The 25,205-nt window shown below is 38.2% G+C and overlaps 1 protein-coding gene across 6 annotated transcripts in view; it reads left to right on the forward strand.

The window, feature by feature from the left end:
* The window catches only part of LOC126336657 (ring canal kelch homolog), a 129,303-nt gene extending 108,031 nt beyond the window's left edge, over positions 1 to 21,272 (forward strand). For all 6 annotated transcript variants that reach the window (XM_050000591.1, XM_050000593.1, XM_050000595.1 and 3 more), the window contains 3 exons: positions 7,937 to 8,051; positions 8,528 to 8,668; positions 18,447 to 21,272. In XM_050000591.1, the coding sequence (XP_049856548.1) occupies positions 7,937 to 8,051; positions 8,528 to 8,668; positions 18,447 to 18,619 (429 nt within the window). In that variant the 3' untranslated portion in view covers positions 18,620 to 21,272. The remainder of the gene's footprint in view (positions 1 to 7,936; positions 8,052 to 8,527; positions 8,669 to 18,446) is intronic.
* Positions 21,273 to 25,205: the final 3,933 nt, after the last annotated feature.

A 25,205-nucleotide genomic window follows, 5' to 3' on the forward strand; every position in this document is an offset into this window, starting at 1 on the left:
CAAAAGCATCAGATCCATCTCTGTACTTCTTTCCTGTGACACAGCTTATGGCAAAACAAACAAGTTTCAAATTAGTGCAGGAAATACATGTGCACATTTCCTTCGCTGGCTGGCATTTTACCCATTTTGGTTGTAAGGAGTAGAATTTTGTCAGACCAATTTTTAAATTTGGATTCTCCTTTTTCATTAGGAGGTATATTTCTCTTATTGATCTTGCAAAATGTCTTTTTACTTTTTTAACTTTTTCACCATTTTCAGTAACAGAGATGACATCAGCCTGGTTAGGACTTTACCTGCTGCAATCTTTGTCATCATTTATGTAATATTCCAGAACAAAATTAAGCATATCATCTTGTAACAGATGCCCACAGTAAGAATCTGGCCATGCCCAAATACCTTTCTCTTTCTGTACTTTACAAGCTTTTGAAATCAAATAATGTGAGGAAGTGGGTATATATTTCTGTATGTTCTGCTTAAAGTAGCTACCTGGTATCAGTGTCAGTAGCTGTACCTTCTCAGTATAAATGGCTGCTGAGATAGCTGTATTTAGATTTTGAAACCAAACATCACATTTTGTGCACATATCACTGTCTTCAGTTTCTGCACCAAGTGCGTCTACATTATACATTTCACAAAATTTTGATGATGTGGCTTGTGTAAAACTTGTTTCAATTTCTTCCACTTTTCTTTTTAAATGCTGATTTCTTCTTGTGCTTCTTACCTTCACTGGTTGTTTAAGGGGGGATATAGGAGGGGCTATAGCAGAAAAGCTAACATTCAACGCATCAACAACTTCACACCCAGGAATATAAACATCCACACTGTCTTCTTCATTTTCACATTGGGTGATGGTGATTGTTCAGGTGGGTTGTAACCAAATTTCTTCTTGTAGTGAGTCTAGGAATCCTTGCACAATAAAAACCAAGATTTTTCTTAAACACGCATGACACATTTCCAACACCTGTGAAGTATTTTTCAGTTTTCTTAAACACCATCTTTTTGAATCTTTGTGTATAGTTCACACACCTTGCTCTTTCTCTACTGTGTTTCCTCACTGACATTGTATTTAACAAAAAGCTCAAACCAGACACAAAACAAAGTGCAGAATGATTTATATGCAAGTTCTCGCTGATTTGTTATGAAAAGAAGAGTGCTGGAAACAGTATTGCCATCATGTATATTTTACAATAGAAATTCAGTGATGCGAAATATACAGAATGTTGAAAATTTTTTAACACTTTACACAGAAAAATATTGTCCACTGTGTTTGCACTGACCACTAACATATTAACCAAACAGCTTTTCAACAGTTTATAATTACATCAGTTGTATTTGTTAATATGACAGGAAAGAAAGGGTTCTGAGACTTTACAAATAAAAATAATAATAATAAAAAAATATCTTAAGTGGAAAAATTAACTTACAGTTTGTATTTACATCGTATATTTGTAAGTTAAAGGAAACCCATAAGTTTGTGAGTCTCAACTAAATTTCAACGCTTTAACAGGGAGCTTTAATGGAAAACACTTGTCAGGTTTCAAGTACTTTTAGTTTATTAGTTATATATTTTTGTTCTCTACTGTTTTAAGAATTATTTACAAAATATACATATTTCCGAGGGCCATACTATTTACAGAAATTAAGATAAGACAAAAATACTTTATTTCTTAACACTTATGGTGTAGAGGCCTAATATATATTTTTTCCAGTAAAATTCATGGCCATGAATTGACATGACCTGTATGATTTGAGATGAAATCACCCACTGTATATTTTCTGAGTAGTGACACAACACAAGCATAAAAGAAGGTTATAACTAGGCAAGCTTTCGGAGCCAGTGCCTCCTTCTTCAGACAGATGGGTTGAAGAGGAAGGAAGAGGGGTGAAGGAGAAAGACTGGAGAGGTCTAGGAGAATGGATGGATTTCAGAAAACTCACCCAGAACTGTGGGTCAAGGGAGGCTCACCGGATGGATTGAGAAGGAAAGATTGATTGTTGGTGTCTGCACCAGATGAGGTTTGAAAACCTGAGAGCTTAAAGGTGGAAGACAGGATAATATGGAAGACAGAGATTACTGCTAAAACACTGTGTGTGACTTCAAAAGAGTGAAAAAACTGAGTGTATTGTATGTAACAGGGGTGGGAGGGGGACAGTGAAAGATGAAAGAGATTAACCTAAATTAAGGCCATGTGGGTGGTGAGAACCAAGTACATGTTGTAGCACTTGTTCTCACCTGTGGAGTTATGAGAAACTGATGTCTGGGGGAAGAATCCAGATAGCACAAGTGGTGAAACAGGCATCAAGGCACGATTGTCATGTTGTAGAGCATGCATGTATTAATCAGCTACTTTGACAAGGCCATGTCTTCCTAGAATCATGCCCGGAAATGAGACTCATTCCGTCTGAGATTTTGCCCACCACATCTCGAATACCTTTTTGTCACCCTCCCAGTCTCTGCAGTATTCTTGTCAGACCCTATGCTCCTTCTACACCTGTCTCGCTATTCTATGGCTCCTATTCCTGTGACCATCCCAGCCACAAAACTTGCCCTATGCACCCTCCTACCACCACCTATACCAGCCCTGTAATTGGCAGAACATATACTATCAAAGGAAGAGCCACCTGTGAGACGACACATCATACGCCAGCTGTTATATAAACACTGTTTGGTTTTGCCTGTCTACCACTTAATTATCAGTTAGGATGAATGGGCATAGGAAGAGGGAGTATACAGGCTACACACAATATCCTGTTGCAGAGCATGCTCTACAACATAATAATCATTACCTCAATGCCTGTTTCTCCACACACACCATCTGCATTTTGCTCCCAGACTAGTTTCTCAGAACTCAGCAGGTGGGAACTAACACTACAACATGTCCTTGGTTCTCGCCATCCAACTTGCTTTAATTTACATTAGTTTCTTCCATTTCAGCATTTCTTCACAGTAACTACTCCTTTCTTCACTCCATTTTAGTTTTCTACATCTTTTATTTTCATACCTGTCTATTTTTTGCTGTCTCCCTCCCACCTCTGTTACGTTCAATGCACTCAGCTTTTCACTCTTATTAAGTCATACATGATGTTTTAGCAGTATTCTCTGTCTTGTATATTAACCTGTCTTCAACCTTTAAGCTCTTCCAAATCTCATCCGGTGCAGCTCCCAACAATAGACCTCTCCAATCCTTTTCCTTCAACCCTTCTCCCTGAAGAAGGAGCCACTGGCTCCAAAAGCTTGCCTAATTATAACCTCCTTTTATTTGTGTGTTCTTCCGCCACTAGGTGAGTAGAGTTTTTGCCTATCCAGTTACATTATATTGTCAAAAATTGACCGAATTCATTGTTATATTAGCTCACTGTTTATTTTGTAATACTGCTGCTTTTGTGGATGTGTGACAACACAACTTATCACAGTGTTAGCTGAAGCAGTAGTGAAGGAAGAGATACAGGCTTGCAATTTTAAAACAACAATGGAAAGATACAAGACAAGGCAATTTGTGACTGGTGCATTTTGTACACAGGTACAACCGCTCGAAGGTTAACACGCTCTTTGCAATTAAATTTAAATCTGGTATCATATTACAATTTGTTATCTGTTTGATTTCCCCTAATAAATATATGGAATGTTTTCATTTGGTATTGAAGAGTTAGCGTTGAAGATGTCTCGTAGTTAGTAAGTGTGCGATGGTGTTCATGCTTGATCATTACACACTCTATACCATTAATTGTGCTTTAAGCTTTTAAGAACGTAGGATGTGTGTTCTTCTTTTAAATTAAAATACATTGTTAAGTAACAGCAGTGGTTTAACATTAGTAGTATACTTAATTTCGTCTTTAACCATCCATATGAAAGATTTGTACATTTGTTTGCTCCTGAAATATTTCAATACCCCTTTGACAAAGTGACCAATTGACATCCAACACATCTTCTCCAAACTTAATAGTTGAGTTCAACCCTTTGTGTTGGCAGATATTGTGCAACCATTCTTTCTTTCGGATGGAAGTGTCCCCTGCTCATTCCTCACCAAAAATGGTTGAGATTACCCCTCTGTGGATCCCCCTAACCGAAGGACTAGCCCCCTCTATGTGGTATACCTATCTGCAGGTTCACTTCAGATGTAGGACAGCCTCTGTAGGTCTGCCTACCCATTTCAACTCAGCTCACGTAAAGTGGGATACATTTCACCATGTAAAATTTGTCTGCACAGTATGTAAGTTTCATTTCTCACATTCTAACAGGAAAGGGTTCCTTCACTTCTTGTGTGTCAGTTTTAAAGCATAACAAACCATACTCTCTATACAAAATTGCTTTTACCCACATGTTCATTGCTGTACCTGCCCCCCCCCCCCCCCTACCCCCAGCGTTTGATCCACCACATACAGTTCAATTTATCACTAAAAATACCACATGGCATTTTACAAAGCAAAGACTGAAACTGTGCCATTTTTATCCTTTGAAGACTCAACAGATTTTATATGATGACAAAATGTGCCAGGGTTGTTGAGCTAACTCTATTTTCTTCTCACCATTGTCACTTACTTTATAAAACACATGTATCGTAATATATATCCAGGTGATTATCACTTATGTCCTCTCACAGTGATCAAACTTTACTGTTACTTAAATTTAACCTAGTTTCCTTGTGTGCTACTCCCGTTTTGTGTGTAGTTAATTCTCTGTATTAGAAACTGATAAAGTGATCTTGTTATTGCATCTTTGCTATCAATTAAATGATTTCTCGCTAGATGGCACTGCTATCTTCCGCTCATTACACTCATGTTAGCATATCATATTTCAGAGTGTTCCACGGCATGCACGGGCTTTCCCCCATTATCTTGTCCCACAACATATGACATGCCTAACATGCAACATACTGGCATTGTACACAACACATGTGTCTTGCAAAAATTATGTCCATTTGTCCAAGTCATATCGTTACACACATGTTGCTCTCCTCAGCCATCCTGGGACAACACAGTGTGATAGAAACAAATGTAAAAGAGAAACGTGTGAATATGGACAGTGTGAAAGATAGAATTGGTACTCCAGGCAAAAGATAGAAATGGTACTCCTGGCAAAGAAGGAAGAAAGGAAAGAAAAGAATAGGCTTGTTAATGAGAAAAAAGAAAGAAGATAGTCCTGAAAGACAGAATCCCTTACCAGCCGCCACCCCAAGGAATTTCCAGTTCTTGTAAAGTTCTTCATTGTGAAGTGGGAGGGAGAAGGTGTTTGGCATTCCCTACTGGATGGACTTGCCACAACTTCACCATCACAAATCCCAAAAATTGACCTTAGCAAATGTCTGCTGTAAGTGTGGAGAGTAAGAACAGCACCACATGAAAAAGAAAGAAATTAATAAATCGTCAATCATCATTGTTACAAATCTATTGTATAGTATCTCTGTCAGCTACTCATAAAGAGTCTTCCTTATAAAACCAATAGAAAACCCTACCGTTTTGTATGGTTCCTCTTAAAAAATATAAAATTGCAGTTATACATAATGGTATACATAGATAACCTATGAATGCATCTTTTTCTGTAAGGAACATACTACATATTAAAAATACTTAAAAAACGATAATTCCAGTTATTCACAGAGCAACTTTTAGTGCTAAATTCTTGCTTTCACATAAAAGGATGCAATTTACTTATTAAATAAGGTAGAACAGGATATAGAATAGTCTAATAGGGAAAATGGCTTTGGAGAAACGAAATAAGCATTACCAAAGTTGTTAACTCAGACTTCCAACAGGCATAGTTCCACCAAATTTGTAAAATGGGTAAAGTGTCCTTGCAGCATGTATGTCTTAACCATATCAACATTGTGTAGTCCACTTTTGAGACCTGTATGTGGGTCAACCAAGAACAGTGCCTTAGGATGCTGTATTCCCACCATCTTAAAAGGTCCACAATACTGTGGAAAGAACTTATTTGTCTCTTTCTTTATGTTGGAGCTATAATGGATGTCTTTCACTAAAACTAAATCAACTGTGCTAAGAAAGGGTACATCTGTGGTATTTTGTTAAACCTGAGTAGACTACTCTGGGCTGATTCGTGTAACTTACCTATTATCGTATTGTCTGTTGCTGCTGTCTCTTGTTCCTTTGAAGGATGTCATCTAAACAATTTTAGTAATGGCTCTCCCATAATTCTCATGCATTGCCTCTACTGGTGATAACCCATTGGACATATGGGGTAACTCACTCAGTACATCCTGGAATCTACATCAGTACTCCACAACCCATTCTACGGCATATGGTGGAAGGTGGGTATCACTGCTAGTCATTTCCTTTCCTGTTCTACCCACAAATAGAACCAGGGAAAAATGACTGTCTATATGTGTCTGCATGAGTCCTAATTTCTCGTATCTTATCTTCATGGTGCTAACACACATTTTATGTTGGTACCAACTTAATTGTTCTGCAGTCGGCCTCAAATGGCAATCCTCTAAATTTTCTCAATAGTGTTCCTTGAAAAGAACATTGCTTTCCCACCAGGGATTCCCATTCGAGTTCCCAAAGCATCTCCGTAACACTTCCATATTGTTCAAACACGTCAGTAACAAATCTAGCAGCCTGCCTCTGAATTGCTTCGATGTCTTCCTTTATCAGACCTGGTATGGATCCATAACACTTGAACAATATTCTAGAACAGCTCCAACTAACATCCTATATTCAGTCTCCTTTGCATATGAACCACACTTTTCTATAATTCGCTCTATAAGCAGAAGTCAACCATTCACCTTTCCTAGCACAGTCCTCACATGCCTGTTCCATTTCACATCGCTTTGCAGGAATATGCCCAGATATTTCAATGACATGACTGTGTCAAGCCGGACACTACTAATGCTGTATCCAAACATATGGGTTTTGGCCCTATTCATCCACATTAACTCACATTTTTCTACATTTAGGGCTAGTTACCATTTATCACACCAACTAGAAATTTTTCCTAAGTCATCTTGTATCCTCCTACAATCGCTCAACTTTGACACCTCACTGTACATGACACCACCACCACCATCAAATAGCAGCAGATTGCTGTCTATCCTTCCCACTGAATAATTTATGTATATAGAAAATAATAACAGTCCTATATAACACTTCCCTGGGGCGTTCCTGATGATACCCTTGTCTCTGATGAATACTGTTGACAAAAGAACACAGATGAAAATTGAAATGGAAGGTGGGGTTATAAGTAGAAGTAAAATGAGAAATACATATAATGAACACAATAATGTGGACAAAATATGGTGATAAAACAAAAGAAATTAAATTAAATTAACACGCAATATTAATTAAAAACACATGAAGAAATATTTCAAGTGCAGAAAGAATTATAGGAAGAAAAATGAGAGCAAATAAAGAACTTGCTTTATGATTAAAATAGTGTGACAAAGGAATGTAAATAAGAACTTACATTTAAATACATTAGGTAAACAAAAATGATGACCAAAGTTATTTTGATAAAGATTTTAAAATAAAATAAAAAAATACTGCACAAGGCGAGATTCGAACCCACATCCTCCTTCATATTAAGCTTTTACCCTATCCATTATACCACACAACCAAATTATGCAACCCAGCTTTTTTAACGCTATTGTGTGTCACTCGAGATTCTGCATTATTTATTTAATTTTTTTCAATTACTTGCAAATGAGAGCTACCAGTCTGAATGGCTGCAGTGTAAGATACCTGGGACCTTAACCTACATCATCATATAGATAGTTTGAAAAAGTCGATCCCACCACTGGGGGCCTCTCATCAAAAATAATAAATTTGGTAGAAATTGGGTCCTTTAGATGTATGGCCTACAGTTACTGTGAGAAAAGCAGTAAAGTGTTTTTCCATTGTGCTTAACAATCATTCATTCTCCTGTTATGTTTAAAATCATGTTTGAGCCAACTGTTGTGTACAACAATTTGTTCTCCTTCAGGTTGGTGGCTATGATGGTGCTTCAAGACAATGTTTAAGCTCTGTTGAATGCTATAATCCTGAAATAGATTCATGGTCACCAGTCGCAGAGATGTCTGCACGGAGAAGTGGTGCAGGTGAGAATACAGCACTATCCCTTTTTGTAATTTTTGAACTTAACAAGTAGCTATTGTAGTAGCCTGAAATTCAAGGTAGAGACTATTTAATTTAAATGTATCGTGACCCTCTATCATTCACAAAAATAAATGACAGTGCAAAGTGAAGACATGACAAGAAATGTCTAGGGCAATGGCAATAGTAAAAATCCGATAGAAAAAAAAAAAAGGATATAGAACTATTGAAACCATGTTGTTACAATTATAGGAAAAGTTCTCAACAGAATGGACAGAAAAGTTATGATGCGGGTCAAAAACTAGTCACAACTAGTACATGGAAGAGAAGAGCACGTAGGATTCAAACACAAAACAGAGTTAAAGAAGGGTGCACAACAGTGAACTTAGTTTCTGTGATTTGTTCATTCCTGATTTTTTTAAAGTCGTTGTTGAAGCAACGATTCAGTGTATTAAAATATATATTTATGCTGTTATTGTAGGTGTTGGAGTTCTGGATGGAATTTTGTATGCTGTTGGAGGACATGATGGCCCATTAGTACGTAAAAGTGTTGAGGCCTACAACCCAGAAACACAGAGATGGACACCAGTTGCTGATATGGCGTTATGCAGAAGAAATGCAGGTATGATATCATATAGCTACTGAAAAGAAGATATCCAGGAAAGAAATGCTTAAAAGTAATCAAATAACTACTCTCGCAATACATATTAAGTGAAACCTGACTGTATTATAACAAGGAAATTGCAGCTAGTTACATAGACCAAAATGAAAATTCCCTCAAGGAATTTATAAAATTTTACCTTCAGGAGAAGAAATATTTTGTAATGCCAAGAGAGATATATATATATAACGGTACGTGATATTATCTTAGTCTTATTCTAGATGGAGAGAGGGATGGGTTCAGGAAGGTCAAAAAAGAAGTGCAGGTCACTCAGAAACCAAGAAGAGACAGATACCTTTTGTGAGGATGAGGAGAAACCAGGATCTGCTCTTTCATTGTAAATTTCCTCAACCTAACCCTCTCTCCTCCCCGGCGAAACAACCAATAGTTCTAAAGGTTAGGGGACAGTGTTTTACTTTTGTATGTGTGTATTCTGTCTCATAATTTTACAATTAATTACTTAGTACAACAAAATTTGTGTCCTCAGACAGTGTATATGCTTATTGGTGCCTGTCGAAAAATACATGGACAGTATGGAAAGCTGTGTATACAATCATGGTGGGGGGGAATTGTATATGTTGTTCATTATTCATCAGTCACATTGTTTCTCTTACCAAGCTCATACTTCACCTGTCTTTCAACAACTTCTTTGCCTCTGTACTTCCGCCTCGACTGACATCTCTGCCCTTACTCTTTGCCTAAATATGTCTGCTTGTGTCTGTGTATGTGCGGATGGATATGTGTGCGTGTGTGTGTGTGTGCGCGAGTGTACACCTGTCCTTTTTTTCCCCCTAAGGGAAGTCTTTCCGCTCCGGGGATTGGAATGACTCCTTACCCTCTCCCTTAAAACCCACATCCTTTCGTCTTTCCCTCTCCTTCCTGAAGAAGCAAATTCTGTGTGTGTGTTTGTGTGTTTTATTCATTGTGCCTATCTACCGGCGCTTTCCCGCTTGGCAAGTCTTTGAATCTTTGTTTTTAAGATATTTTTCCCATGTGGAAGTTTCAAATTCCATCATTTTTTCACTTACTATTGGCTCCATTTGTGCTATAGGTACACTTTTCTTCATAAGTAAGAGAGATTCTTTGATGAATTTCACACAGCATACAAACCATACTTACAGTTGTATGAAACTCTAGAATTTTCCAGATCTATTAAAAACTGCGGTAAAAATTCAGATAATTAACAATAGAATTTGAGTTTTTCTAAACATGAAATCTGAAACATAACATCTCATTCATTTTTTCATAAATTACAGAAATTCTAGAGTTTCATGCACCTGTAAGTATGGTTTCTATGCTGTGCAAAGTTCATGGAAGAATCTCTCTTACTTATGAAGAAAAGTTTACCTATAGCAACAAATGCAACCAATAGTATGTGAAAAAATGATGAAATTTCACATGCAAATAAAATTTATAGTGTTAAGTTTTTCAATTTCCACTGCTACCAGTGTGAATTTTGAGTCCTTCCTGGTCATGCTGACAGTGTTTTATGAATTTAATTGTAAAAGTATACACAGTGAAAATTAAAATGTCTTGTGGTGCCTCTCCTGTCTCAAGGTCTCTTGCTAACTAGGCAGGTGCACTAACCACAGTGCAACCATGGCATGGTGGTTTTGCGCAACTGCATAGACTATACTTGCAAGCCTCTCTCCTCAATCCACATTCCCAGTGCCACTGTGCCAGGTGGGTGTGGTGGTTAGCGCATCTTACCTATTGAGCAGGAGACCCATGTTCGAATACTGGCGTTGGTACAAATTTTTGTTTGTCACATCAATCTGCACATATACATCACAGATTTTGGAGACTTGGAAAGGTCTCTGAAACCATATAGTTTCATTTGATTAAAGCACCTATGCCTGGGCTACAGGCAGGACCCTGTTTTGTATGATGCTTAGGTGCTACTGCAATAGAATTAGAGTGCTTCTGCAATGCTGCTTGAGTTCAGGGGGAATACCAAGTGGGCTGAGGCATGAATGGGAAATTTGGATTAAGGAAGGAGACATGCTAGGTTATCCATGCAGTTATGCAAAGCAACTGTGCCAGGGTGCCTTAGCGTGAGCAGGAAGACCAGGTTTTAATCAAGTCTTTGATACAAATTTTCATTCATCAGTTCAGTCTGCAAGTATACATCACTGTTACCATTTTAGAAAACTTACCAACATTAACTATATAATGAAAATTGTGGAGCACTTTGTGTTAGCTGTACATGTTTTTGAAAATGTCATTATAGTTCTGAAAGAGGTATGAAATAAAGAACTCTGTTTGAATGTGACTGTGGAGGAATTTTTTAATCAAGTTTTTCATAATAGCTTATTTAGGGAAACTACGAGAATGAATTGGAAAGATTGCACTGAAGTATGTTGTGATATAAATAAAAACAAAAGTACATTCAAAATCAAATGACCTCACACATCTGAAGCCTGACTGCACTGGTACTTCTGAAATTTGTGTAAGGAAACTAGCTAGTCTTCAAACGTTGTTGAATTCATTGTAAGGCCATCAATATTTTGTGGGGGGAAAATGGTACGCCAGTGACAAGTCAGTAATGTTTGCTCAGTATTTACAATATCATGTTTCATCTACAACTACGTGAAAATTCCTCAAGCCCTTGTACGGTGCATGGCGGAGTGTACCCTGTACTACTATTAGTCACTTCCTTTCCTGTTCGAATTGCAAGTAGAGTGAGGGAAAAACAACAGTTTCTGTGCTTCTGTATGAGCCCTAATTTCTCATATCTAATCTTTTTGGTCCTTACGTTCGACAGTCACCTTCAAATACTGGTTCTCAAAATTTTCTCAATAGTGTTCTTGAAAATAGCATTGCCTTCCCTCCAGGTATTCCCATTTGGGCTCCTGAAGTATCTCCACACACTTACACATTGTTCGAACCTACTAGGAACAAATCTAGTGGCACACCTCTGAATTTCTTCGACGTCTTCCTTCAATCTGAGCTGGTACAGATCCCAAACAATAGAATAGTACTCAAGAATAGGTTGCGCCAGTGTCCTATACATGGTCTGCTTCATAGGTCAACCTTTCTTTCCTTAAATTTATTCCAATTAACTGAACTCATTCTTTCTCCTTCTCTACCACAGTTCTCACATGCTCGGTCCATTGCACATCACTTTGCAGGATTATGCCCAGATATTAAACGACATGACTGTGTCCATCAGGACACTAGTAATACTGTATCTGAACATTACAGGTTTTTTTTCTTTCTACTCATTAACTTACATTTTTCTACATTTAGTTGCCATTCATCACATCAACTAGAAATTTGGTTGAAGTCATCTTATATCTTCCTACAGTCACTCAACTCTTACATCTTTCATACAACACAGCATCATCATATGACTGCAGATTGCTGCCCACCATGTCTGCCAAATGATTTATGTATATAGAGAACAACAACGGCCCTATCACCCTTCTCTGAGACACTCCTGATAATATCATTGTCTCTGATGAACTCTTACTGTCGAGGACAACATACTGGTTCTATTACTTAAGAAGTCTTTGAGCCACTCACATATCTGTGAACTTATTCCATATGCTCGTACCTTCATTAACAGCCTGCAATGGAGCACTGTGTCAAATGCCATTTGGAAATGTAGAAATATGGCATCTGTCTGTTGCCCTTCATGAGAAAAGGGCAAGCTGAGTTTCACACAAGCAATGCTTTCTAAAACCACAGTAAATCATGGACTTAAGCTTCTAAGTCTCAAGAAAGTTTATGATATTCGAACTGAGAATATCTTCAAGGATTCTACAGCAAACCAAAATTAAGGATATAGATCTGTAATTTTGCAGGCCCTTTCTTCTACGCATCGTATATACTGGAGTCACCTGCACTTTTCTCAAGTCTCTTGGCACTTTGTGCTGGGTGAGAGTTTCATGCTAAATGCAGGCTGTGTAAGGGGCTAATGCCATAGAGTACTCTTTGTAAACTCCAATTGGGATTCCATCCGGATCTGGGGATTTATTTGGTTTCAAATCTTTCAGTTGTTTCTTTATGCCAGGGGTGCTCATTACTATGTCACCCATATGGGAATCTGTTCAATGGTCAGATGACAGTATGTATGTATGATTCTCCTGTGTGAACGGTTTCTTGAATGGGAAATTTAAAACTTCGTCTTTCTTTTTGCTATCTTCAGCTGTCACATCAGACTGGTCGACAAGGGACAGAATGGAAGCCTGAGACCTGTTTAGCATTTCCTCTAATGGGTCATTTCATCACAATTGCTCTAGAGGTTCACACATGATCGTCATGATTTTGATGAAATTTTGTAAGAACATTCACATGTATTTTCAATAAACAGTGGTAAAGTTTTACGTTCATCGTTTTTGTAGTTGTGGAGATATATTCAACCCAGTAGTGCAGCTTTTAACAATCTACCCCAAAGTTTCCACCAACTTTGAGACATAATATCTCCACTAGTATTTTCTTGAAAGAAAGAAAACTAGCCCATCGTGTTCATCTTTTTATTATCTCTTAAGTGACACAATTTAAAAAAAGAAGGGGGGATTTAAGAGCAATGTTCATATGGATAATTTGAAGTAAAGTAGGCCAAGAAAAGAGCCTCTTGAGAAAATGTGAAGTTTGCTTCTTATATCCCCAGCAGTAATAGCAGGGTAGACTTAAAACTTTATGTATAACAACTTCCCAGCATACTGTGTTAGAATATAAAATTTCATTTGCCTACTAGTTTCCAATAGTTTACCTAGAGGGGAAAAGTTGATGATTTTTGTGAAAATGTCAAAATTGGTTATTTTTACCCACTTTTACAAAAAGGTATTTTCTCCAAACATTTTCATTAGAAATATTATGTTCCAAACCACCTAATAATTTAGATTTGTGTTTGAAATGCTAAAAACAGTGGCAAGGTGGGGGTGCAGTGAAAATTTGCCCATATTATGCTGCTACTCAAATGACACTTCTTTTATTTTGTTTTACAGTTGTTTAGTACATTCTGAGGAAGGTAATATCAAAAGTTCAGAATAGAAAGTGAGTTGGAGTTAGAAGAATTATAAAAAGGGAGCGGCATGTCTTTTGTCGCATCTCATCATAGCATAATTAAGCAAATGTTTATGTTATAAAAACTACAGAATAAACTAATTATATACTTGAAAATTTAACTGTGCATTACCAAGACACCAGGGCTCATTGTACACCAGGTTTTTACACCACTGTCACATTGTGTAAATTTTGTTGAATTTCAGAATAGTTTACCTGACATGTTTTGGGAAAGGATTTGTGTTAAATGAGAATTTTGAGTGTGATTTTTTATTTTGCAATGCTGTTGATATGCTAGTTTAATTCCAGTTTAAAGGATAGCATTTTGTATTCGCAAACTTTGCTGTTCATGTGCAATATAAGAGTACTGGTGAAAAATTATATAAATGTGTTGCTAAAGTTCATGATAGCTTAACCGTGGTTGGTTTCTTCTAAAGTGAGAAAACATGTATTCCTACCGCCATAGAGGCCATTTCCAGTAGCTGTGCAACTGCAGCCATGAGTGGGTTTCCTTATCACAGGATCCCAAGCCGAATGAGGGTTTCTTCATACCGTATTCCAAGGTTGGGTTCCTTCCCACAGGATGTGATGTGTGATAAGGTTTTTGTTTTCGAGGATCCCAAGCCTGATGGTACATTTCTTTGAATGTTCCACACCAAAGCTAGAAGAGGTGTCTTACAGGGCTCTTAGCTTATGTTTTCTCCAAACCGCTCGATTTATTTAGATGTTTCATTAATTTGCTGTTGAATGTCATTGATGGATCAGGAATTACTGTAATAATGTGAAGTTCTGGAAGACAGCACTTTTCATCCCTAATTGGTTAATGAAATAAATCTTCTGGGCAGTGTGATTGCTTAAAGCTTCATTCTGCTCAATGGAAATGTCACAGAGATTTCCATTGCACCATTGTTTTACATAAATGCATGCAGTGTATTGTTCTGGCTGAAGTTTTGATGATAATATACTTGCTTCACTGTTGTCACTAACTTCAGCCAGAAAAGATGATGAATCATTTGAAACACTGATGATAATTATTGTTTCATTAGTTGGAAAAAGAATGATGATTTTTCTCTAGCCCCTGCTAAAGTATGCCCATGTTTTAAATCTTTCTTCTTGTGACCTTATTTTGTTCAGTTTCTTCTTTGCTGGTGAAAGAAAAATTAATTCTGTTAATGACCTCAGTGCATAATATGCCTGTAGGCATAAGAATCTCCCAATTAACTGACTGTTGAAAGCTTGCTCTCACTGTTAATCACTTTGGCGTACCTCAGATCCCATTGCAGTGTTACTTTCCATAACACAGCAAAAAATTCCATTCTGCCATCATTCCAAAGTCTCTTTTATCATAACACAAATGGATTTTTTTTTTTTTTTTAATTTTTGTATCGGGCACTGGGGCCATCACTGAAATAATTTATGAGATATAGAGTAGAAAAGGCTATTTACAATTTGACAGGCACATTGAAAAAGACTGCTAAAATATTCAAACTTTCAGACAAACTCCTTCAGGTAAAGTACAAAACTCATAAACAAGCACAACTCACACACACATGACCGCTGCTTCCTGACTGTATTGGCTCGACTGTGAATGTGTCTGACAGGCATGACTTGCAATGTGCTGGTTTCGTTGGAAGGCATAAGGAGGCAGCATGGGCAGGGATGGGGAGGGTTAGCAGGGTGGGGGATGATGCTCTGCTGCCCACAGGAGAGTGCAAGGATGCATTGGGGACAGGATAGTGCTACTAGGTGCAGTGTTGGTTGTTGTCCAGGGTGGTGGGGAGGAGGAAAGAGAGTAGAAAAGGGGAAAGGATTAGGTGCATTGGCAGTGTAGAAGGTTTGTGTAGTGCTGGAATGGGAGCAGGGAAGGGGATAGGTAGATGGAGGATAGGGACTAGCAAAGTTTGAGGCCAGGGGGCTTACAGGAATGAAGTATGTGTTGCAGGAAGAGTTCCCAACTATGCAATTCAGAAAAGCTGATGTTGGTGGGAAGAATCTAGGTGGTACAGGCAGTGAAGCACATTGTGTTAGGTAGTATGTTCAGCAACAAGAGTGGTCCAGCTGTCTTTCAGCCACAGTTTGGTGGTGGCCATTCATGCAAATAGAGAGCTTGTTAGTTGTCATGCACACATATAAAGCAGCCCAGTGGTTGCATCATAGCTTTTTAGATCAAATGGCTGCTTTCACAGGTAGCCCTACCTAGATGCCCGTGACAAGATTTAAGTAGTCAGAATACCACTGTGACAGGGATGGGGAGAATATTCCTCATCTCAGGGAACAAAAAGTGGTGGTCGAAACCCTGGAGGAGAATATGATTCAGTTGCTCAAGTCCTGGGTGTTATTGAGTCATGAGACGAGTACTCCTTTGTGTTCAGACTGTGAATATGTCGGAGGTGATAGGTCACTGGAGAATCAACACATGGGAGGTCTGTTTCTGGACAGGGTTGAGAGGATACTTTTGGCCTGTAAAGACATATTTGAAGAGGGATTGTTTGTCACTACAGTCTCTACAATTCATATAAAAAATAAATCATTTTTGAAGATTTTTCTGTCTGGGACTCTGTTGCCCTCTGCTATTGGGTCCAATATTTCAGCATAAGACTTGATAATCATCTGAAATTAATGAGAAATACTACCAACAGTGAAAAGAAACAAGACTGTTCTTATTACTAAAGAACTGTTTGCTGTAGCATGTAAGTGAATGACTGTCTTCTGATGGATACTTGGCAGTTTTCACCAAAATTGATTGGTTCTTTAGCAATGTATGGACAGTTAACTTCAAATGTCTTAATGTCTTCTTAGGCTGACCACACATCAAAAGAGAGAGGTGTGGTGAGGTGGGAGTTTTTACCCTCTAGCAAAGGACAAGACCTCTTTGTACAACTGCTCATCCACAGTCAAAGAATTTGCTGATGATAAATATCTCATTGTAAGAATACAGTTCATGGGAAATAAACAGTCTTGCACAAATATGCCATGACAAATAGTTACTTGTTAATGCAAGTAGTTTCATTTCTTATGTGTTGGCATAATATTCTTCAACTATAGGCTTTTATGGAAAATACATTTAACTGTCAAGTAATGTGTGCCAAACCCCCAAGCTGTTATGTCAAATAGATTTTTTAAGGGCACAGGTATTCTGCTTTGTGACTGCTTTTTGAGCAACTTCTGAAAATGTTGTGAAGTCTGACAGTTTTTTGGTCTCTTGGAGAAAAACTGAGTTTGATGGTGAAAGTTTGGTGTTAAGAATAAATTGCATGACTGCCTGTATCATTCCTACCACACTGCATACTGAACTTCTGCTGTACTGTAATTGGATACTCATAAAACCAAATCACTGGTGTTGTTGTCTTCATCCTGAGACTGGTTTGATGCAGCTCTCCATGCTACTCTATCCTGTGCAAGCTTTATCATCTCCCAGTACCTACTGTAACCTACATCCTTCTGAATCTGGTTAGTGTATTCATCTCTTGGTCTCCCTCTACGATTTTTACCCTCCACACTGCCCTCCAATGCTGAATTTGTGATCTCTTGATGCCTCAAAACATGTCCTACCAACCGATCCCTTCTTCTAGTCAAGTTGTGTCACAAACTTCTCTTCTCCCCAATCCTATTCAATACCTCCTCATTAGTTACGTGATCTACCCATCTAATCTTCAGCATTCTTCTGTAGCACCACATTTCGAAAGCTTCTATTCTCTTCTTGTCCAAACTAGTTATCTTCCATGTTTCACTTCCATACATGACTACACTCCAAACAAATACTTTCAGAAACGACTTCCTGATACATAAATCTATATTCGATGTTAACAAATTTCTCTTCTTCAGAAACACTTTCCTTGCCATTGCCAGTCTACATTTTATATCCTCTCTACTTCGACCATCATCAGTTATTTTACTTCCTAAATAGCAAAACTCCTTTACTACTTTAAGTGTCTCATTTCCTAATCTAATTCCCTCAGCATCACCCGATTTAATTTGACTACATTCCATTATCCTCGTTTTGCTTTTGTTGATGTTCATCTTATATCCTCTTTTCAAGACACTGTCCATTGCGTTCAACTGCTCTTCCAAGTCCTTTGCCATCTCTGACAGAATTACAATGTCATCGGCAAACCTCAAAGTTTTTACTTCTTCTCCATGAATTTTAATACCTACTTCAAATTTTTCTTTTGTTTCCTTTACTGCTTGCTCAATATACAGATTGAATAACATTGGGGAGAGGCTACAACCCTGTCTCACTTCTTTCCCAACCACTGCTTCCCTTTCATGCCCCTCGACTCTAATGACTGCCATCTGGTTTCTGTACAAATTGTAAATAGCCTTTCGCTCCCTGTATTTTACCCCTGCCACCTTCAGAATTTGAAAGAGAGTATGCCAGTCAAACCAAATCACTATGGTTGCGTATTTCATATTACTGAAAGTAGCCAACTTCAGTAGCACTAGCACTAATATTTTGACTGATTGCTTGCAGAACTATGGGATATTGTGAGATGTACTCGATTTGTCTTACCCTTAAACCACTTGGATCAGTTGCTTGACTAATCATATGCCTTTTTTTAAAACATCTCATACTGTCAGGCTTTCCCTTTGCTACCCCATCTTTTTACAAGTGCTCACTGTTCACATTGTGATTGTTTGGGGGGGGGGGGGGGGGGTCAATAACTGACCATTTTGTGCTGATCAAGGGTAAGAATCATATCTAACCATGTACCAAATTGATAATTTACAGGTGTGGTCTCTTTGAATGGTCTGCTGTACGTCGTGGGTGGAGATGATGGTTCATCAAACTTGGCATCTGTTGAAGTCTATAACCCAAAAACGGATTCGTGGTCAATGCTCCCATCCTCAATGAGTATTGGGCGCAGTTACGCTGGTGTGGCAATCATTGACAAGCCCATGTGAAGACCAGCCTCAGCCCACTGGCTGCTGGTGCTGCTTCCGCCTTGGACCTCAGGCCATGCATCTCCTGACAGGCGGCTGGTCCGCGTGCTGCTGCGTAGGAACTGTGGCCACAGTGAGGGTAGTTGCTCATCAGAGTGATATAACATGAGGGCTGCAGGACAGCACCTGTATGTTACTATGAGAAGTGAATTGGTCTGTGATGTTCTTACCGTCTATTCTGACATTCTGTGATCCTGCATAAACAGCTGTGTGTGTTCTATTTGGTTTTGAATCTCCATAATGTTGTAAACAGTAAGGCCATTTGCACTTAACAAGAGTTCCTATGCAGTTGTAAGTTATCTAATAAAATGAAAGTCCTGTGTTGTTACAGTCCCATCTTTCTTTCCAGGGTAAAAAATAATTATTGCTGGTATATTGGCATTTGTTGTGGTCTTAAACCAACACTTTCATTTACATTTTGATAGTTTGTTCTTTTATTATATTTCTGTTTTAAGTAGTTGTCATAGAGTGGTGGAAAAATGTTCCCATTTAGAGAAACTTTTCTCCCTTGAAGTACAAATTATCAGAGCTATCCCTGTGAACCTAGGCTAAGCAGTTGCAGCAGGAGTGAAATGAAGTTCACATAACACTCTTCAAGATCATCTATAGTAGTGATTAGCATTAAAATATCTTAGTCTTTTTTTACTAAAATAGTTTTCTACATTCCATTGTAAATTGGGTAAAATTGTAAGCTGAATGTCGAGAATGGGATTACAGTGTACAAAAGACTGAGTATATAATAAATGTGAGAAACAGTGTCATTGCTGTGTGAGGCATAGAACACTATCTTTTTCCAAAGTTGTAACTTTATAGTGTTTAAAAACACACCAGCTATTTTTAAAACTGTGGCCACATTGGAATAATCAGTGGATTTTGCAGAGCTGCCCAAACATTTATTTGTAATTTTTTTCTTTATATGTTTTCACAATTTTACTACTTTATTTATAGTAAATGCTTTGCAAAGCTTTATAATTAACATTAATAGATTGCTTTACTCTTGAAATTTAAAAACCAGTAGTTAGTGGGTCTAAATTGTAATAGATAGATTGGGAATAGTTAAAATGAAAATGTATTAATCAGAAAAAGGAATCGCCTTCAGGAATTGTTGTCAAATATGGTATGTTTAGTGTTGAAATTCAGTGTGTATAGCATGTTTCCTGTTGCTGGTCAGCATTGGTCTTGTTTTGTACTCTGCTTTTATTCAAATTTGTACTTTTAATTTTATTTTATATTTTTACAAATATTTTGTTTATTTTGATTAATATTGATGAAATAGTGATTGCCTTAATTTGAGCTTGGTTTGCTTAGTTGAGGTTTAGCACTACATCATTGTAGCACATGTCTGTGGCCATTTATGTAGACATAATGTTTGTAACAAGACTGTATAAAATTTAAAGTCTCCAATTCCAACCCATTCCTCAGTACTGAGGTAAAAGCAATCATCACAACACATCAAATAAGTGTTTATATGTCTTGTATTCTGTTAACTCAGACAATGACCAATACAATAAGGAATAATATTAAGTTTATAGTCTTTGTAAAGGACATATTACAACTAAGAATGTGTGAGACATCGCATTTACAGGAATCACAACATTTTGAATTAAGTTAATGAAAACTCATTCACACCATTTTCTTTCACTACCAGACAAACTAGTTATTGTCAGGTGAATCTTGGGCAAGTCATGTTAGTGTAGTAGTTTACTGGTACATTTTTTACTAGACTTAGAAAGATGTTGTGAATTATTTTTCCCAGTGGTGGATGTGTCTTTCCTATCTGTCTCATAAAGAATCAGTTTATTTAGTTCCCAGATGCTGTTATTAATATTCATTTTATTATGCCCTATAATTTATTTTGTTTTAAAAGAATATTACACAGGAAGGAATGTAGCAGTGTCATGCATGTGATGCATTTAATAAAAGTGCTTCAGTGTGATTGTTAAATCATTCTAATATGTTATTTGCAATGTTCTTAAAGTATAGATCATTAACTTGGGGATCAAAATAAAAAATCAACTTATTACTAAATGAATCATACAGTCACCAGCCCATACAAAGAGAACTTAAAAATTTGTTGTTGTATGAGATACTTAAATATTGCAGTTATACTTCTGCCATAAAATGAAATAATCAAACACATTTCATTGTTGTACTTGGAGACAAGTGCATAATAAATGGTAAAGCGTAACAATATTAAATGTTGTAATATGCTGCGCTTAAACTACTTCAGAAGTGAAATTAGCTGTATGTGTTAGAATGTAGAAATGTAGCTCTCACTGTTTCCATTAACTTTGTGTAATGACATAAAAATGTGATACATTTGACACATTTTAAAAATTCCTGAAATTAGAATATAGCTAGAATGTATTTTTTGATGTGCTCTTCTTTGCTTTGTTATCTGCCTGTACCTGTATAGTTAATTATGAAACAGCTCCCTTGGCTAGAAGACTGCCACTACCATCTTTTTTAAAACAACTGGTGATATATTTTGGTGGATTAGTGTGCTAGATGATAGATTATACCTATTTTAAATTAAACGACAATTGCTTATTATTGCCAGTGGATTTTGTAACATTTGATGTGAAATAAAGAAACTGGAGCTTTTCACAATGTATTATATTTTTGTAATTCATGTGGTTCCAGAAAACTGCGGGCAAACAAATGATTGCATTTTCAGAATTTTGTATGATCATGAGGAAGCACATAGAGATGTGAATGATGTAAAATTAAATCATGACTTTTTTAACACACACAGCACGGTGCCCGTACGCCATATGGGCACGGACGCCCTGACGTTGACAACGGCACCCGTATACCGTATGGGCGGGCTTTTATTTGGCATTGTAAGAGCGTTTAGCGCGCCTCCGAAGCAGTTTTGTCAAGTAATGTGGAGGTAGTTCATTCTTCTTCCGCAAGAGGCTAGCACTTATCGGCTATCTCACACTGGGAGCAGTTGTGAGCACTACAAAGATGAAGTTATCTGCAGCTCATTCACAGGTGTTTACGATCGCGAAAATGCCGTGCATCAAGTTGATGGAGGCTGAGATCTTAGATATTCTTTATGGAGAAGCAGGATCTGAAATTGACGATTCTGACAAAGAGGATTCTTACTCTCCAGACAAAAGTACAAGTGATGATTCAGGTATGTATGTGTGTCAAATGTTTATAAAGTGAAGAGTTTATTACCGAATTTTGTATTGTCAGTAGGGTTCATTACTTCACTTGCATTTAATACTTTTTAGTACTAATGTTTGAATTTTTTTCTATGCAGACAGTGGTACAGACCATCAGTCACCATCTGTGGTACCTAGTTGTGTGTGCCCCACTGAGCAAAAAGAGCAAGATTGGTCGGAACTAGATGATCAGCTAGTACTGCCGGATTTCTAGGAAGTAGTCTGCGTAACAGGACATTTTTCAGATGCCACTGAGGAAATTCAATATTATAGTTATTTCTGTGATGATGAGATTATTTGGCACATCAAAAGTTAAACGAATCGGTATGCTGGTAACGTTATTACAGCAATGAAACTCAAAGGTAGCCTGAAAATAAACCATGTTTGGCATAAGTGGTCTGCAGTAAAATTGCAAGAGATTTACTGTTTTTCAGTATTCGTTTGCATATGTGTATCATCAAATTGCCGAAAATCAGTGATTATTGGTCAACAGACTCATTTTTGTAGACAGGATTTGCGGGTACATTTTTGAGTCATGATAAATTTTATGCTATATTGTGGATGTTACACTTGAATGACAATGCTACGTTCATTAGCAGAGGTGAAGAAAAGGACGACCCACTTCACAAAGTTAGGTATTTTTTTTTATTTCTTTGTGAATAAAAGCAAAAGTAGTTTTCATCCAGGCATGATTCTGATAGTAGATGAGGCAATGTGTGTCTTTGTGGTAGAATAGGCTTCAGAGTGTACACGAAAAACAAACCCAATAGAAATGGAATAAAATTGTATGCTCTGTGCGATTCATCAAATGGTTATATGCTAAACTGTGATGTATATACAGGTTCTGCAGGGAATGTTCACAGTAGTATCCAGGGCCTTTTACAAAGGTTGTGTTCGCAGTACTTTGGCAAAGGACATTGCATTTATATGGATAGGTACTACACTTCTGGACATGTGGGAAAATAAAACTCTTGAAGTGGGAACTGTAATGAAAAACAGAAAAAGGTTTGCCACGAATATTCAAAACACTAAAACTAAAAAAAGATCAGATAGTTTTTCAAAGGAAACAACATCTCTTGGCAGTGAAGTGGAAGTCAAAATGACGTGTTTTTTGTCTTTCCACAAAGCATAAGTCTACCAGCACTAGTATTCAAGTGAGGGCCGAAGGTGGAATTGCAGAAATTGTAAAGCCAGATGTTATTATTGATTACAATAAGAATAAAGCTGAGGTTGGCAGAGCAGATCAGTTCTTCAGCTATTATCTGTTTGCCCAAAAAACTACGAAGTGGTGTAATACGCTGTTTTTCCACTTGTTTATCATGTCGACTGTCCACAGTTTTATTTTATATAAAGAGAAAACTAGGAAGAATGTATCCCTAGTAGACTTTATTCACAAAGTGGGGAAGAAATTGGCTGAAAAGGGCAGAAATACTTTTCAGAGGGCATTTGCAAGGCACTTTGCAGAGAAGGTCCCCTCCAGTGCCAATCAAGGTGAATACTGCTAGGTATTGCAAAGTATGTTCAGACATGGAAGAAAGAGACGGGTAAGTGCATCAGGACAGAAGGTCCTACAAGGTGCAAGGACTGTGTGTGTGTTTATGTGTTTTGTTCATGTGCCTGTCTGCCGGCACTTTCCCGCTTGGTAAGTCTTGGAATCTTTGTTATATTGGATACAGTAATAATGGCATTATTCAAGAGAGAGATCATGTAAAACTTTTTTATCTACGATGTAAATAAAATAGCAAGAAACTTCCACATGGGAAAAATATATTAAAAACAAAGATTCCAAGACTTACCAAGCGGGAAAGCGCCGGCAGACAGGCACAATGAACAAAACACACACACACAGAATTACTAGCTTTCGCAACCGATGGTTGCTTCTTCAGGAAGGAGAGGGAAAGACGAAAGGATGTGGGTTTTAAGGGAGAGGGTAAGGAGTCATTCCAATCCCGGGAGCGGAAAGACTTCCCTTGGGGGAAAAAAAAGGACAGGTGTACACTCGCGCGCGCACACACACACACACACACACACACACACACATACACATATCCATCCGCACATACACAGACACAAGCAGACATATTTAAAGGCAAAGAGTAAGGGCAGAGATGTCAGTCGAGGCGGAAGTACAGAGGCAAAGAAGTTGTTGAAAGACAGGTGAGGTATGAGCGGCGGCAACTTGAAATTAGCGGAGGTTGAGGCCTGGCGGATATCGAGAAGAGAGGATATACTGAAGGGCGAGTTCCCATCTCCGGAGTTCGGATAGGTTGGTGTTGGTGGGAAGTATCCAGATAACTCGGACGGCGTAACACTGTGCCAAGATGTGCTGGCCGTGCACCAAGGCATGTTTAGCCACAGGGTGATCCTCATTACCAACAAACACTGTCTGCCTGTGTCCATTCATGCGAATGGACAGTTTGTTGCTGGTCATTCCCACATAGAAAGCGTCACAGTGCAGGCAGGTCAGTTGGTAAATCACGTGGGTGCTTTCACACGTGGCTCTCCCTTTGATCGTGTACACCTTCCGGGTTACAGGACTGGAGTAGGAGGTGGTGGGAGGGTGCATAGGACAGGTTTTACACTGGGGGCGGTTGCAAGGGTAGGAGCCAGAGGGTAGGGAAGGTGGTTTGGGGATTTCGTAGGGATGAACCAAGAGGTTACGAAGGTTAGGTGGACGGCGGAAAGACACTCTTGGTGGAGTGGGGAGGATTTCATGAAGGATGGATCTCATTTCGGGGCAGGATTTTAGGAAGTCGTATCCCTGTTGGAGAGCCACATTCAAGGTCTGATCCAATCCCGGGAAGTATTCTGTCACAAGTGGGGCACTTTTGGGGTTCTTCTGTGAGAGGTTCTGGGTTTGAGGGGATGAGGAAGTGGCTCTGGTTATCTGCTTCTGTACCAGGTCGGGAGGGTAGTTGCGGGATGCGAAAGCTGTTTTCAGGTTGTTGGTGTAATGGTCCAGGGATTCAGGACTGGAGCGTGTCAGCTTTCAGACAACTCTACATACAAAGTTTGCCAAGGTAATCCCATTACTGATGTCCAGGCGGAGCTTCAAGGAATCCTCAGAACCTTAGGCCCCCTACAAAACCTTTCACCTGACTCCATCAAACTCCTGACCCCACCGACACCTCGCACTCCTACCTTCTACCTACTTCATAAAATTCACAAACCCAAACATCCTGGCCACCCCATTGTAGCTGGTTACTAAGCCCCCACAGAACGTATCTGGAGACAACATAACTACCTAACCTGTGCACCCATTGTTGTTCACCAACCTATGTTCAACACAGGATCAACATAGCTCATCTCAAACCAACACTTTTTCGACTTTTTTCACACCTTTATCTCTCCTTTTTAAATTTCTATTTACTTTC

Source organism: Schistocerca gregaria, chromosome 2 (genome assembly GCF_023897955.1).
Source record: "Schistocerca gregaria isolate iqSchGreg1 chromosome 2, iqSchGreg1.2, whole genome shotgun sequence".
Taxonomy (NCBI): Eukaryota; Metazoa; Arthropoda; class Insecta; order Orthoptera; family Acrididae; genus Schistocerca; species Schistocerca gregaria.